Source organism: Corylus avellana, chromosome ca3 (assembly GCF_901000735.1).
Source record: "Corylus avellana chromosome ca3, CavTom2PMs-1.0".
In the NCBI taxonomy this organism is placed as follows: Eukaryota; Viridiplantae; Streptophyta; class Magnoliopsida; order Fagales; family Betulaceae; genus Corylus; species Corylus avellana.
In genome coordinates, this window is record NC_081543.1 from 27,170,295 (window position 1) to 27,186,605 (window position 16,311).

A 16,311-nucleotide genomic window follows, 5' to 3' on the forward strand; every position below is an offset into this window, starting at 1 on the left:
TTTAAACATTAGGAAGTATTTTCAATTTTTAAACATTATGAAGTTCGAATTAAAAAATATCTTAAATTATAGAAAGTATATCTACTTTTCAATTGAGGGGAGCCCAAAAAAAAGGATAACAAAGTAATATCACCAAACAAATATTTATTTTGCAGTATCAATTCATTTATCCTTTCATTGCCTATGATTGAGTACTGCTTGCATTAATTTCCCCGACAAGAGTAAACGAAAACGACAAGTAATATATTGTTGTTGGTCGTAGATGACGGATTACGACATAATAATTGGCTTTAGAAATATGTTGATGTTATGGTGGGATTGGATCCGACTATTATTCAATTGGTTTTGAGAAAATGTGTCCAGTTCTCGCTGTTTAGCTCCTCTTAAACAATTTTTAATAAGTAGATATTACTATAATAACGCTCAGATAAAATAGTCACAGTGAGTCACCAAGACTGGCATTTAAATTAGAAAAAAAAAAAAAAAAATTGGCGAAAAACATGAGTATTTATAAGAGTATTTTAAGTAGGGTTGCTATTTTAATTATTCAAAAAATATATATTTTTTTTAATTTTAGTTATTAATTTTTTTAATATAAATTCTAACATATTATCTATTTTTTAAAACATTATTTTTTAATTGTTTTTTAACCCTCTGTTTCATTCCTTATCTCTAGTCTCTCTCATCTCCAATGGTCATCGCCGGTGATTCTAGAGGGTTAGCATAAATCAGAATTCTAGAGGGTTAAAGACAATGGACTAAGAAAAGTTGATGTTACATGCATCTAAAAGGAGCAATTACCAAAACTAATAAAGTTGTGAATAAATTTTTTATTTAAATTGAGTTGAAGAGTTTTTTTTTTTTTTTTTTAATTAATTTATTATTTGTCCTTAAAGTATGACGTGCAGTTTTTTAGAATAATTTCCATATTAGCTTGATTTAGTTCCCTTATACGTCTATCATCGATTCCCTACCTTAAGTAACACACATGTACTGTTTACCACACTTTAATTTCACACATTTTTATTAATTAAGATTTAAGATTAACAGAGCATATGACATATATATGCTTTTAGAGCGTGTGTTAGAACATGTGATTCTCACAAGTATTTTAAAATAAAATGCATGCTCTAATGAAAAATGTCAATTTAATAGATTGATTTTAAAAAAAAATCTTTAACCCAACTTAGAAAAAGACATGGTCCTAAACTTTTTTTCATGTGAGAACATTCACAATATGAAAAAGTAGGAAACAATTCCGTTTGACTATGAATACGAATGATTTTCTTTTTTTGTACCTTAAAAAAAGAAAGGTTTTTTTTTTTTTTTTTGAAAATATTACTTTTATAAGTAAAGGTATTTTAATAATAAAAAAAAATTACAACAATACTTCTTTATTCATTTCATAAAAATAGAACATGTTGCTCTAACAAAATAATACCATACATACAATGAGAAATTTCTTTTATCTAAATTTAATCTATGTTTTGTTTAACTCTTTGAATGTCACCGTTTCATCAGTTTCTCAATATATAAAATATTCCGACGAATCACTTATATGGCCAATGCTCAGGTCTATCACAACTTTTTCAACTAGACAGTGATTTATGACTTTTTTATCTCTACTACAAACGTGCATTCACAAATGCGCTCCATATCGTTGCCTTTATCATCTGTGACAATTTTTTCGTATACTTAATAATTCTTCCGTAGTATTAAGATAATACTTATTTTTGTTTTTGGGTAGAGGGAGTAGTTATAAAATATATTTTATGTACATACATGTATGATGGGAAAGGAGAAGCTTTAAAGCGATGACGTGCCAATATATCGGACGAGTGGACCATAAAAAGTAGTATAGTGCAGCACCACATGATTCCAGTCCCCTGGCCACCAACGAGAAAGCTGAGAGTTTGCGTCCTTCGTCCTTCCTCTCTCGCTCTCTCTCACAGTGGAAACAAGCAAACCCAGAACCACCAAACCCCTATTCGTCATCTTAAGGGCCATAGCTTTCCCATAATTCAAAGGTAATCTCTTTATTTATTCTGTACAAAGTCTAGCTCATCTTAGGTTCATTTCCATTTGCTTGGGCAAGTGGGAGCTGTTTTTTTGCATTTCATGTTGACCATGATTGTTTGATTTATGTGGAAGCCTCTTGGATATTCATATTAGCGTGCCAAGTTCTGTGTTTGTGTTTTATATGGTGATTTTGTTTTCCAATGAAATGTTTTTTGATTTGAGTTTGAATTTGCCCTGGCACTTCAAATTTTCTGGCGATAGTTTATTTATTTATTTTTTTTTTTTGTGGTGATTATTGCATATTATGAATGTAAAACTGATCTGGGTTGGGTGATTTATATGATTGTTATTGGTTTTTGAAATCATAGACTTGTGCAACTCTCATGCATATTTGTCAAATTTACTGGTGGAAATATAAGGGCTTTATTTGACAATGAGTTTGTAAGGATGTTTTTTGTTTTGGTTTGAAAAAGTGTTATGACGTTTTGAATAGCATTTTGAGTGTTTTGAGGACTATTTTGTGTTTTGAGTTGATTATTAATGTTTTGGTTTTTTTTTTTTTTTTTTTTTTTGATAAGTAATAATGTTTTGGTTTTGATAACAGAAAACAAAAGATTTGGCTTTGTTTGTTAAACCACTCTTTTTCTCAATTTTTTTTCCTGTTTTCAAAACAAAAACATTAACAAACAACCTAAAACACAAAACACTCAAAATTGTCTTCACCTTGATGTCACATCATAACACTTTTCAAACAAAAAAAGAAAAAATACCCTCCAAAAAGCATTAACAAATGGAACCAAGGTTGTTTCAATTAAAAATTGATTCAATGGGGTTATCACAGAGCTAATATTTTAATAGAGAGAAAAAAACGAAGGAATGAAAAGAATCAAACTTGCAAGTTTACCACTTCTAAGTTTACCACCACATTTGAAATTCCAATGTATTCGAATTGCCCCATTTTGCTTTGTCTACCATTGTGAATAGGCCCACATTGCAATACTTGGGAGCCATGATCATGAAGAATAATTAAAACTTAAACTGAGGCCAATCTTCAAATCCAATTCCAAATGATCATCCCTTACGATAGTCCAGTATCAGCTGGATGTGTAGTTTTAATGCATGTAAAACACAATGAAGAAATTCAACTTCCATGCGATTTCCGTGCATACCCATACATTCTTGATTCAGTTGTGTAATATAATCTTCTAGTATTTCACTGTTGGGTAAGAGGCAATTTGTCCGTGCTGGAATCACTATAGTCAGGTTTTGTTTGATTTTAATTGATTGTTTACGTTCATGATGGATGGTGGATAATTTTGGCATTATAAGTTGTAATTGAAAAGTTGTGAATGTGTTATGCAAGGGGCACAACATGGCACTCATTTCCCAGACAAGTCAATCATATTGCACCCACGCTGAAGTGTTAAGATATAAAGCTGGGAACAATGTGATATTTAGCAAGATAAACAATGTGGAGGCATCAAAAATGAAGGAACCTCGTGCTGGTTTCTTGTTTTCATCGTGTAATTCTGCCAAAAAGGCACAGATTATGCACATAGATGGCCCTGGAGTTGGATGTAAACGAGGTCATCAAGTGATTGTTGCTGCAAGCCCTCCTACTGAGGATTCTGTAATTGCTACAGAGCCATTGACGAAAGAGGATCTTGTATCATACCTTGCCTCTGGATGCAAGCCTAAAGAAAAATGGAGGTACAGTGACCAGTTCTACATTGTACTTTAATCAGAGTGGTTTTCCTATGCCATATGTCCTACTCAAAATGCTACCATGAGCTGTGTGACTGTGTCTTATTTTTCAAATGTATTATATTTTAGTTTCAGAGACTAGTTTACGGTTTAACATGATTTACATGATTGATTATGAATTTGGTTCTATTTCTAACGTTACCATGCTGCTTTTTAGGATTGTATGAACTTTCCTTTGGTCTCGAATAGGTGATTATTGAGAGTAACTCTATAAGTCACTCTTGTATCCCTCTTGTGTCACTCTAAAAATGAGGTGTCTTTTAAAATCATCATATGATCAAAATTCAATAATGATCAATCATAAGGCCAATGGTAATTTAGAAGGCACATCGTTCTTAGAGAGACACAAGAGTGACTTCTAGCGTTACTCGATTATGTAAGTTATTCTTGTGAGCTGCAGAATTAGTTACTTTGAGCTTTACCAGATTAATTGGCAATTCCTTGTACTATGATAAAAGGTCAATAGTCATGGTTGGGATTCTATGTTTTATTTACTTAGCATATTCTCTTAAGTGACTTTCTTGATGCATTTTTCGTCTGATCTGTCCCTAAACTTTCTACTCATGGCTTTTCTTCATGCAATATTTAGGTGTCGTAGTAACTTATCAAAAATATTTAGGTGTCCTAGTATGAACTTTGTGCTATTCATTTCTTCTTTTCAGTTAACCTTGCTTTGAATTGAATTCTCTAAAAGTCTTACTATTGGTTTATGATTTTGTTGATTAGCATATCTTATTCTTTCCTTCTTTTAGAACCAATTTCTTATGTCAACACTAGTAATTTGTTTACTTAGTTATATGGTCATTGCAGAATAGGAACAGAACATGAGAAGTTTGGTTTTGAGCTTGGAACTCTACGTCCTATGACGTATGAACAAATTGCAGAGTTGCTGAATGGGATTGCTGAGAGATTTGATTGGGATAAAGTAATGGAAGGTGACAAAATTATAGGACTCAAACAGGTTAACTGCTTATCTTTTGTATGTATATCATTTTTAAACTTTGTGCATATAGTTGTCTATTTTTATCATATGAATGGTAATGCTTGAGAGTTATTTTAGAGATGTAATAGTTTTCTAATTTTGTTTTCTCAAACGAATTGTTGTTAAGGAAATTTCCAAGAAACTTTTCGATTGTTGAGAGTGAATTTTTTATGCAAAAGGGACAAAAAATTAAAATTACATTTTATGTGAGCCAGGGAAAGCAAAGCATATCATTGGAGCCTGGGGGTCAGTTTGAGCTTAGTGGTGCACCTGTTGAAACCTTGCATCAAACTTGTGCCGAGGTTAACTCACACCTTTATCAGGTTGGTTGAAACAATTATACTTTGTCATATGCATGAAAAAGCTTGTGGCAAGTTTTCAAGTATATTTTTTCTTTTCGTTTTGAAGTCTAGTGATCATAATTATCACCATCTTTGTTTCCTTTGATTCTAATATACTTCTTTTATGTCTGTTGATATCATTATACAAAATAACCTCTTGAACTTCTACAGTATTTGATGAAACCAATGAAACCCTAGCTCCCATTTCTTATGTTTTCCTTATCTGGTTCACTCGGTTCCTTGCTGTGTTATGTAAATCATTTGGAGAGAGGGAAAATGCTCAGATTTTCGAGAGCCATGAGACATCAGTGGTGAAGCTCAAATTCCAGTTTTTTTTAGAGCACTTTTTGGTTGGACAGCTTCTACAAACCCTATTGAACTTCTAAATTTGGGAATTAATTTGAGCGTTCCAACTTGTATATTACACACGTACTATTTTCCTTTGATAATATAATTACCTCTGGTATTGCTCTATAAGTATTTTTCTTTTATATAGTCAAAGTGCATGCTATTTAGAAGCGCTTTTGACAAGCCACAAAAGCAACCTATTTGATATGTGTTTTTTTGGTGGAAGCAAATATCAGACATGAAAAAGAAGTACTTTAAACAAGCAAGAAAATCAACTTATTTTCTTTTTATTTGTGTGGTTGAAATATATATATATATATATATATATATATATATATATATATTCCAAAAAGAACCTTTGGTTTTTTACTTATCCAAAAAAAAAAAAAAAAAAATTACTTGTCAAAACAAAAACCCCTTTATTAACTATTAAGGATAAGGTAGGTATTAATGGTAAAGTCTTTTCCTGCCTGGTGTTTACCACTTTTAATTATTTGTGGTCTGTTTTCTAGCTGATTAAGATTTCATTGTTGTCAAGACACATGATGTGTGTTAGGGCCAAGAGAAGAAATGACTGGGAGCACTGTACATTGTGTTTGTATTACGGGCAGTCAATATATTATTACGTTAGGTTAGATATAGTTAGGGAACAAGGAAATCTGAAAAGCTAATAATTAAAGGTGCTAAATAAGCAGCAGCCCAAGTAAAGAGGGAAAAAAAAGAAAAAGGACTTGAGCTGCTCTGAGGTCCTCTCTAGATTCTCGAAGCTTCTATCATTTATTTTCCTCCATAAACACTACATAATGCATAGGGGCACCATCTTCCAAACGACCGCACTCTGAGAGTTACCCCAGACCACCAACATGAGAACAAATCCTCCACACTATTAGGCATAACCCAGGAAAGTCCAAAGCGACTAAAGATAGCGTTCCATAAGGAACAAGCAACCTCACAATGGAGAAGAAGATGATCGACAGATTCTCCATTCAGCTTGCATAGACAACACTGATTGACCACGATAAGTTGTCTTTTCCTGAGATTGTCCATAGTAAGAATTTTCCCCAAAGCCGCCGACCAAGCAAAGAAAGCCACACTTTTGAGGGAGCCTTGGTCCACCAAATACATCTGAAATGATCTTCGATTCAAGTCATTTCATGTAATTTTTCTAAAAGACTTGGGATGATGCATATTCAAATTCAATAAATTTTGTTGTAACATTATATCATCTTATAGTCATTTTCATCATTCTTGTCCATTGTCATTTGCATCATAACCTTTTATAGCGAACATCTAAATTTGAAGTTAGGGGCTTTTTTGCCTTGTTTTTGGGAGATTTCATGAAAAGTATCTATTATATGCTCTTGAACTTATCAATTGTCTTCAAATGCTACATTTGATAGGTTAAAGCTGTTACAGAGGAAATGGGAATCGGATTTCTAGGAATTGGTTTCCAGCCTAAGTGGGGACTTAAAGACATACCTGTAATGCCCAAGGTATTTTTAATCCTCTTTCCAACTATTTCATTTCAATGAAAAAGCAAAAATTCCGGAATTGGTGAAGAGGGGGGAGGGAGTGAAGCAATTGTTGAAAGGAACCTCATGGACTGAAGTGGTAGAAACAGAGAAGACCATAATTTGTATTCAACCGCGCATATTATGATTAATTTGGCTCCTGTATTGGGATTGGCACATGGTTAAAGTTATATGCAATGAAGAATAGAATGATCATAAAAATTGGCTCATTTTTAATTTGTTGCTAATGTTTTATAATTTTTTTTATGGGGTGTCACACATCTTGTAGTGCCCCTTTTGAGAGTTAATTAATTTCGCTCCTCTAGACATGTTTCTTGAACTATCTAGACTCTACCATTTCAACTGAAGCTTTGATATCTATGAGTTGCATTTACTCGGACTGATATTGTAATGTTACATGAAAAATGCTACACTTTACAAATTTTCTCCCCAAAAGTTGGTTCGTAAGTGAGATGTCACAATCCCATGAGATCTATTATTTTGGGAAATGTGTCACCATCTCATGGGATGGTAACACATCACTTGGGAACCAAGTTATAGAGAGAAAATTTGGTAAATGTAGCATTTCTCATGTTACATATGATGAAGGGAAATTCCAGAAATTATGTTGTTAGCTACTGGTATTCAAAGCATTTGACTCTGTAACTGAAACTCCCTGAATGAATTTATTTTTACAGACATATCAACCAACTTCTCCTTGTTAGTTACCGTCCAGCAATTGACCTTTTAATAATGCCAAGATTCTTCATTCTGTAATTCATTTTACCCTTTGTACACTTCAATTACTTGCATACTGACAGAATATTTTGGCTCAGGGAAGATACGAGATCATGAAGAATTACATGCCCAAAGTTGGCTCGCTAGGACTTGATATGATGTTTAGGACATGCACTGTACAGGTGAGATGAATGTTATTATGTATGATCAGGTCGTTCTAAAGCACACAATTGAAGGCTTGCAAGATTTCATAATTTCAGACGAAAAGGAAAAACTTCTAATTCAAACCCCATCACATGTGTTCTGACTAGAAAGTGGTGCATCTTAATTCACTTTTTATAGGTTAATCTGGACTTCTTTTCTGAAGTTGACATGATCAGGAAATTTCGTGCTGGTCTTGCTTTGCAGCCTGTAAGAAACTTTGGTCCTTTCTGTTTTTGGTGGAAAGTTTTCTAATTGTATGGCAACTAACAACTATTACAAATAAGACAGATAGCAACAGCTCTATTTGCAAATTCACCTTTCACTGAGGGAAAGCCAAATGGTTATCTCAGCAAGAGGAGGTTGCCAAAAGTTCTCTTATAGTTGTTAGCTTTTATGTCTATTATTTGCTTTCTCCAGGGTTCTGAATTAATTTCTTTTCTTTTCTTTTCTTTTAAAAAAGCCACATTTGGACTGATACTGATAACAATCGTGCCGGCATGCTTCCTTTTGTTTTTGATGACTCCTTTGGGTGAGTTCCCTTCTTCTCTCTCTCTAATAATTTTCTTTTTTCAACTTATTAATAAAATATCAGTTATTGTTCTTTCTCGCCTTGAATATATCCACTAGCATTCTGTTTCTGAGCTTCTTTTGAACATTTTACTTGATCATCCATGGGTTAACATGAACTATGAGCATCAAGTTTGTTTGTTTATAAGTAATGCAATTCATCAAAAGCACAGAAGGGCACAACTCTAGTACACATGATGTATACAAGAGAAAACCCCTTTAATGATAATCCTAGGATGTGTGATCTATGCCTATACTGATATCTTCTTGCTTGTTTGGAATGAAGGATTATCATAATTGACTAGTTATAACTCAAAAGTCATACCTAAACTAGAATATTGAAGTTTATTGCCCTTCAGCAATTTGAATAAATATAATTTGATGGTCTTGCTTCTTATTGTAGAGAACGTAACTTATAAGCCACATTCTTTTACAAGGACTGTGTTGTTGGACTGTTATTTAATCTAATGCTCTGTTTGCCTTTTCAATTCCTTTTTTATTCTTTTTTTTTCACATGAATGCTGCTGCGTGAAAAGTTTAGCTATGCTGGGATACATGTTCATATACACATGAATGCATGCAGCATTCTGATTGTATCTTGGTATACACCCATCTGCATCTGTTTCCAAAGTATAGGTTTACTGTTCTATTATAGTCTCTTTTGGCATTCGTATTTGGGACTGTCATTATGATGATCAAAACTATGATTAAAAAATTAAGTTATAAGTGAGACGTCATTTCTACAAAAATAAAAAATAAAAAATATGTTCCTATGTGAGAGTTAAATCATACTTGTGTCTTTATACACGGGTACATCGTACATTAATACGTGCGTGTGTGGGTGTGTGTGCGTGTGCGTGCGTGCGTGACTCTTTGATAAGTTGAGTTTTTTCAGTTTATAAGTTACCTGTTAATGTACCGACTCTTTTATGACTTTTTTTTTCCTTTTATAAGTTACCTGTTAATGTACTGACTCTTTTATGACTTTTGTTTTCCTTTCTTTTCTTTAATGAAGGTTTGAGCAGTATGTTGATTACGCTCTCAATGTTCCAATGTATTTCGTTTATCGGCAAAAGAAGTATATTGACTGTACTGGAATGACTTTCCGGGTTTCCATCTATCCTTAAGATCTTGTAACTTAAGGCTTCCTGTAGCCATGCTCTTATTTTATTCAACATTTGTTTTCCCTTCTACTGCTAAATTTGATTTCAAATCGTCCATTTGTTCTAGAAATAAGATTTGTTCTGTTACTTTTTTGCAGGACTTTTTGGCTGGGAAACTTCCTTGTATCCCAGGTGAATTGCCAACTCTCAATGATTGGGAGAATCATTTGACAACAATATTTCCCGAGGTTCGTGCATGCCTCTCTTATCAAATTTCTTAATTTTCAGGTTTGTCTGATGTTATCTCTAAATTGATGTTGTATCTTACTTTCTTTATTCAGGTCAGGCTGAAGAGATACTTGGAGATGAGGGGAGCTGATGGAGGACCTTGGAGGAGGTTATGTGCTTTGCCTGCATTTTGGGTAGTGGCCCTCTCTGACTGTTTTTACAAAGTTAGCCTGTTTATAATCTCTCTTTGTGTATGTGTGTAACAGCTTCCTTGGTGTACATGTCATTGCTTTGTCTTTGTGACACTCTTCTGATTATTTATATTTGTCTAAGAACAAGACGCATTGCAATTTATATTCATAAAGACCCCCTTTTTCCCCTTATGCAGTTCCTTACAATATCACCACGTGTGTTTAGTTTATGTTCCCTAAAAACATGTCAGCCTGCTTTGTGTCTAACTTGTTTAAATTATGTTATAAACTGCTTTATTCCAGTGAGGTCATCTCATTGTGATCTTCTATCAAATGTCAGGTTGGTGTATTATATGATCAGTCCTTTTTTTCCCCTTATGCAGTTGCTTACAATATCACCTCGTATGTAGTTTATGTACCCTAAAAACATGTCAGCCTGCTTTGTGTCTAACTTGTTTAAATTATGTTAGAAACTGCTTCATTCCAGTGATTTCATCTCATTGTGATCTTCTATCAAATGTCAGGTTGGTTTATTATATGATGAGGTTTCACTGCAAAAAGTTCTAGACATGACAGCCGATTGGACTGCAGAAGAAAGACAGATGCTAAGGAATAAGGTAATTGAAAAAATTTATACAACAAACATCTATATCTTCTCTCTCAATTTTTTTTTTAAAAAAAAAACAAAAGAAAAGGAAGATAATGTGTGGAACTAGGCACATTAAGAAATGCTGCCTTTTGTGGTTTCTTAATCTGGCTGAGGCAAGTAAGTGATCTTTTCTATTTTGAAATTTTTTTTACAACAGACACCTCAGTTTGTCTCCTCTCCCCTCCCCCTACTATGAATTTTATACTTGATTATGTTTGTAAATGTGATGGACCCACATTTGTAGTTTGTCATAGCAGCATGTTTGTTTAGGGTTAGGGAACTTGCTATTGTTTCCTGTCTTAAGCCTAACATTTATAACTTAAGAAATATTAGCTAAAATATGAATGATAAAATTGCATCCTCTATTATTCTGTTCTATGAAACTAGCTCCAATCATATCTTTCTATGATGTTCAAGATGCCTACCTAATTACAAAATCTATTCAATAGGTTCCAAAGACTGGTCTAAAGACGCCTTTTAGGGATGGGTTACTTAGGCATGTTGCTGAAGATGTTGTACAGTTGGCAAAGGTATGTTGGGGTTACTGCAGTTGTTGCTGCTTATGTTAGATTTTATTGATTTTGTAAGAATGTACTTCTCTTCTTCTGCAGGATGGTTTGGAGAGGAGAGGCTTCAAGGAATCAGGTTTCCTGAATGAAGTGACTGAAGTAGTTAGAACAGGTACCGATTTAGACTTTCTTTTTTTAAACTTTTATTTACCCTTTTTCTCTGGTATTGGCATTCACTACCTCAATACCCTAAGGTATAGGCTTATAAATCTTAATGAATACTTCATATGTTCATTTTTTACTTCTCTTATTGTTTCCCTTATCATATATGAATATATGTTTGCTGCTCACACAAAGTTGTATGCTCGTTTTCCTCTACGTGCCTATTATGCTGATTTAGACTCTCCATCTTATTGATATCGCATAAGTTTGATAACGCCTTTGTAGCTCAACATATCTCCTACAGATTGTTTAATCTATGAATTTGATTTGAGATGATATCTTGGGTTTCTTTTACATAAAGAGTGAGAAAAGATTAGAAGCATTTAGAAATTAGGAGTTCTAAATACCATGCATCTTGTTTTTGTCCTTATAAACAAGAAATGCTTTTAGAACTTTTTTAAATGTTCAATTTTGGAAATATAAAACATGATCTGGAGATGTTCCTTAGCAAGAAATGCTTATGCAATAGTCTTCTTCAAAGGCATTCAGTTCTTGCGCTTATGATCTATTTTGCAATGATTGATCATATTCTTGTGGCAGGTGTCACACCAGCTGAGAAGCTTTTGGAGTTGTATAACGGGAAATGGGGACAGTCTGTAGATCCTGTTTTTGAGGAGCTACTCTACTGAGGTGAATTAGATTCTTGAGACACTTTGGTGGATCCTTTGGTGTGTAAAAACCTTTATTTTTCGGGTTGTAATCCTAGTTCTTATTTCAAGCTGGTTTTAACTTGTGGTTATAGATTTAACATCTTAGAGTAATAAATTGTGATGTAAATCCTCGACAGAAGGCTTCTCATGCATCTCATTGAAAATAACCAGATCAAACTCTGGTCATCTTATCTCCTAAATGCTCACAATAATTCGCTCACTTCGGGAAGAGCAGACAGTAAGTTGTTGAAACCTGTTCATTGAGTTGCCAAAATGGCAACTGAATAATGTTTATATGGTTGGTAACAAGTATTGATAGGTTGATGTCAGACACTTTTTTGTGGCACATATCATTCTGGTTATCCCTTCCAAGAACTTCAGGTCATGCCTCTTTGATGCAAGTGGCAAGCCACAAATTTTACTGTAATTTAGTCTTATTTAATTTTAGAGACAAATTTTAGTTGTTAATTTTCTGATAATATTGGTCCATGTAGTTTTATTTAGTTCCTATTAATTCATTGGGTTATATTAGATTTAATTTTCAAAGAGTCAAGTGTATTTTTGTAATTCAATAAATGGTTTTACCCAAAGTCAATTAGATTAAGGTTTCCAGGCAGACCTTAATGAAAAAAATAAAAAAAATAAATGTGGAATTGATTCTCATTGTTTTTCTTTCTCTGCCTTTAGCTTCTTTTTACTCTCACCATTTTTGTGATTATTGTTGGTTCTACATTACTCCTGCTAACTTAATAGATATGATTAAGGGATATACTTTGTTGATTCATTGCAATAATTAGCAAGAATACCAACATAGATTACATTCCAACAGTTAAACTGCATTAAGGTCAATATATGAATCATCATATCAATGTTATAGCTAGCCTATAATGATGTTCCCTGTGGTTCAAGATATTAAAATCCACCTAGCTCTATTATCTCATTGCCTGTCATGGCTGTCCACAAGCCATGTGACTACCAACATGTACCATGTGCTCCCCTCCCCAACCAGTGATTCCCTGCCATTCTTTTACAACCATATGTGTTTAAAAAGGGTTACTTTCTTTTGTCCTTTTTGTTTTCCTTCTCTGCTAGTAAAAGGTGGAGAGTTTTGGCTATTGCATCAGATTATTAGCAGAAAAATGTGTTGATTTTCTCTTTTTCCCTGGAATCTCTCTCTCTCTCTCTCTCTCTCTCTCTCTCTCTCTCTCATATATATATATATATATATATAGTTGAAGAATGACTATGCTATTTATTTGGGATGGCTCTCGAGTGTAATCAATTGCTAGAATTTAGATGAACAAGGGGATGTGTCAAATCATCTTACTGGATTGATAGGTGTGTTGTTGCTGTGGAGGGAACATATTCTAATATCATTGGGCTATTATGTAGATTTGGACAGCTTATCTTGCTCTTGTTCTCATACCAACTCTTGAATATCCCACTAATAAGTTGAAAACTCTGCTCTAACAGCTCGTTTGTAGAAGCATATCCATAACTCCATCATAGCCCTCCTTTTTGAACTTTTTCACTTTTGTCTTTTAGTTAATTACTTTATATTTTAGAATAATAGCAAGATATGCCATCGAAAAAAAAAAGAAAAAAAAAAAGAGGAAATACAAGTCTATGTTTGTTAATGTGTTTTGGAGGATTTTTCCACGTTTTGTTTGAAAAAGTATTATGTTCTAACATAAAAGTTTTGAATAGTGTTTTGTGTTCTGTTGTATGTTAATATTTTTGTGTTGGGAGCAGAAAATTAGGGCTAGTAATTTTTGACACGATCTGCGAACTCAAAATGAACTAAACACGAAATAAGCGGATTATAGTTGAGGGGTTTAACCCGTTTAATTAAATTGGTTGGATTATAGTTGATCTATATAGTCTTATACTTATATCTTGACATAATCTGAATTCAACATATGGTTTTTAGGGCTGGTAACTTTTTACATGACCTAAGAACTTAATACGAATCGAACACGAAATTGGCATATTAGGATTGAGGGTTATGACTTATTTAATTAAATTAATTGAATTGGATTAGGGTTGACCTATATATCTTATACTCATGCGTCAACACGATTCAAACCCGACACATAACATTTAGGGTTAGTAATTTTTGATACAGTCCGCGAACCTGACACAAATCAAGCACAAAATTAGTAAGTTATGGTTAAAGGGTTTAACTTGTTTAGTTAAATAAGTGGGATTATGGTTGATTTATATAGCCTTATATTTATGCATTAACACGATCCAAATTCAACACAAACACTAATTGCAACCCCTATATAAAACATAAAACAGAACAAAATTTTTAACAAAACAGAGACAAGGTAGTAAGATGTAACAGGTTTTTAACATTTACTTTATCCCATACTTTTTCAGCGTAGATGACATGATTCTAATCTCCATATGTTAATCTTAGTTTTCTGCAGAGCCACATTGGATTCCACCAGCAAGTACCCAACCAGTCCTTGTGGGGTGCTGGAGAGAGAGGACCAGAAATAAGTCATTTCAGGAGATGGACTGGCGGGGGATTCTCATGCCTCTCATAATTGAGGCTTCCTACCTCTCTTTTCTCACCTTGTCTTCACCCCTATTGTATATTACCAAGACCTACCTAATTTGATCCGAAAATCATATTAACAATTGGTTTATGTACTATTTTCTATTACTTTATTATCTTAGTTTCTTTTTCATAATTTTTTACTTGCAGAGCATTTTTATCATTTCAGATCAAAAAAAAAAAATGAACAATGCATGTCACCTGCTTATTTTTCAATTGAATTTAACGCCCTCAACTAATAAAGGGGGGTTCTTTGCAACTTAAATAGTAGCTGAATGGGGTCAAGTGTTACAAATGGTAGTTTGGCGGGATAAGTGTTAAAGAGGTGTAGGTTCATAGGGGTAAGTGTATTTTCTCACAAATGTTTTGCTAATCATTTTGTAGTTTTGCTCTTATTCAAAAAGAGTATGGCTTGCATTTCGTGTCTTGTGAGCACATAACGCAAGTTAAGAGTATTACATCAGTAATTGAGAATGTGTGACACTCCCAGCTTGTATCGTGTAAGCACTTAATGGTAAAGTATATAGAAATATAAAGATAAAAGGCAAAAAAGAAAGATACAGATTAAGATGTTTCGGCCTATGGCCTACGTCCAGACGTCAGTATTTTCTTAGCAACATCTTTCCTTCACTTGATAGAAATTGTACAATAAAAATGGCCTATTCATAGTTGAATGATGCCAAGAATACAGTAAGTACATAATCAATATGTAACATATGAGAATTAAGGGAGTTACATAATCAATATATAACTTATGAGAATTAGAAGAGTTACATAATCATTATGTAACGTATGAGAATTATAAGAGTAAATAATACATTAATTTAATTCAAAACAACTATTGTACGTTGTTTCAGATGTCTCAATACTTAAAGCACAGACATAGAACATAAACGGAAGTATGTTAAAATATCAACTAGTGTGCACCATTTTGCCGACATGGGTTGTTACATGGGCAGCGGATAATGTAAAATGTTGTTGTTCATGTCATGAAAGCAAAGTATGATTCAGGAATCATACTTTGCCTTCGTGTTGATGTTAGAAAGAGACCCCTTACGTTGTTGTTATGGCTGATGAGGATGTGCTCTCTAATCTGTGGTATCTGGTCATATCACCCATTTCTGGTAACTAAAAAATCATATATTTTTGAAGTGATAAACCAATAAAAACTCAAGCTTTGCTTGTAGTACAATGTTTGGTTTTTTTTTTTTTTTTTTTTGAGGAAAAAAAAAAAGGATGAAAAAAAGAAGAAGCAATATGATGTCAAATAAGGGACGGAACCAAGGAAAGGTTGTACTTGAGCCGAGCTAGATAATCTGTTCAAGCGCACTTCATTTATTTTTCTAACAAATTCAAGCTTGTTCATGAGTTACTCAATTAACTTATTCATTCCATATATAAAGCAAATGTTGTGATTATATAATTTTTCATAAATTTATACTAATTGTTAGTTAATTAGTTATTGTTAAGATTTCATTATTTGAGTAATTAGATAAATTAACTCAAATTAAAAATAATCTAATCTCGAGTTTATATGCTTGTCTTATAGTATGTATATACATTTATTACACACATATATGCATACAAACAAATGCCCATATGTCTATACGAAGACTCACAATTACAATAATTCAAACTATATCTATTACATTACGAAAAGAATTCATTTATATCTTTTTAAATACTAACACGTTCTAATTCCAAAGTTAAAAGTAATAAAAA

The 16,311-nt window shown here is 33.1% G+C and overlaps 1 protein-coding gene across 3 annotated transcripts; it reads left to right on the plus strand.

The window, feature by feature from the left end:
- The first annotated feature begins 1,855 nt into the window (after nt 1-1,855).
- On the plus strand, nt 1,856-14,702 carry LOC132173873 (glutamate--cysteine ligase, chloroplastic-like). 3 transcript variants are annotated; one of them, XM_059585538.1, is made up of 17 exons: nt 1,856-2,027; nt 3,383-3,729; nt 4,594-4,744; nt 4,981-5,088; nt 6,855-6,947; nt 7,802-7,885; nt 8,046-8,114; nt 8,196-8,266; nt 8,368-8,436; nt 9,490-9,583; nt 9,736-9,825; nt 9,919-9,999; nt 10,521-10,613; nt 11,095-11,175; nt 11,257-11,326; nt 11,917-12,006; nt 14,459-14,702. In XM_059585538.1, the coding sequence occupies exons 2-16, from the start codon at nt 3,392-3,394 to the stop codon at nt 12,003-12,005; spliced, it is 1,581 nt and encodes a 526-aa protein (XP_059441521.1). In that variant the 5' UTR covers nt 1,856-2,027; nt 3,383-3,391; the 3' UTR covers nt 12,006; nt 14,459-14,702. The 3 variants fall into 3 exon arrangements, with proteins under 3 accessions (XP_059441521.1, XP_059441519.1, XP_059441520.1); XM_059585536.1 differs by having other exon boundaries at nt 1,857-2,027; nt 14,449-14,702; XM_059585537.1 differs by lacking the exon at nt 14,459-14,702 and having other exon boundaries at nt 1,857-2,027; nt 11,917-12,353.
- The last annotated feature ends 1,609 nt before the right edge of the window (nt 14,703-16,311 follow it).

Excerpts from the sequence above, each read along its gene's own strand:
- LOC132173873 (XM_059585538.1), top strand. The coding sequence starts at position 3,392 with ATGGCACTCATTTCCCAGACAAGTCAATCATATTGCACCCACGCTGAA. Across the intron at positions 6,948-7,801 it reads ACATACCTGTAATGCCCAAG|GGAAGATACGAGATCATGAA; the intron begins GTATTTTTAATC and ends ATTTTGGCTCAG. Across the intron at positions 11,176-11,256 it reads ATGTTGTACAGTTGGCAAAG|GATGGTTTGGAGAGGAGAGG; the intron begins GTATGTTGGGGT and ends CTTCTTCTGCAG.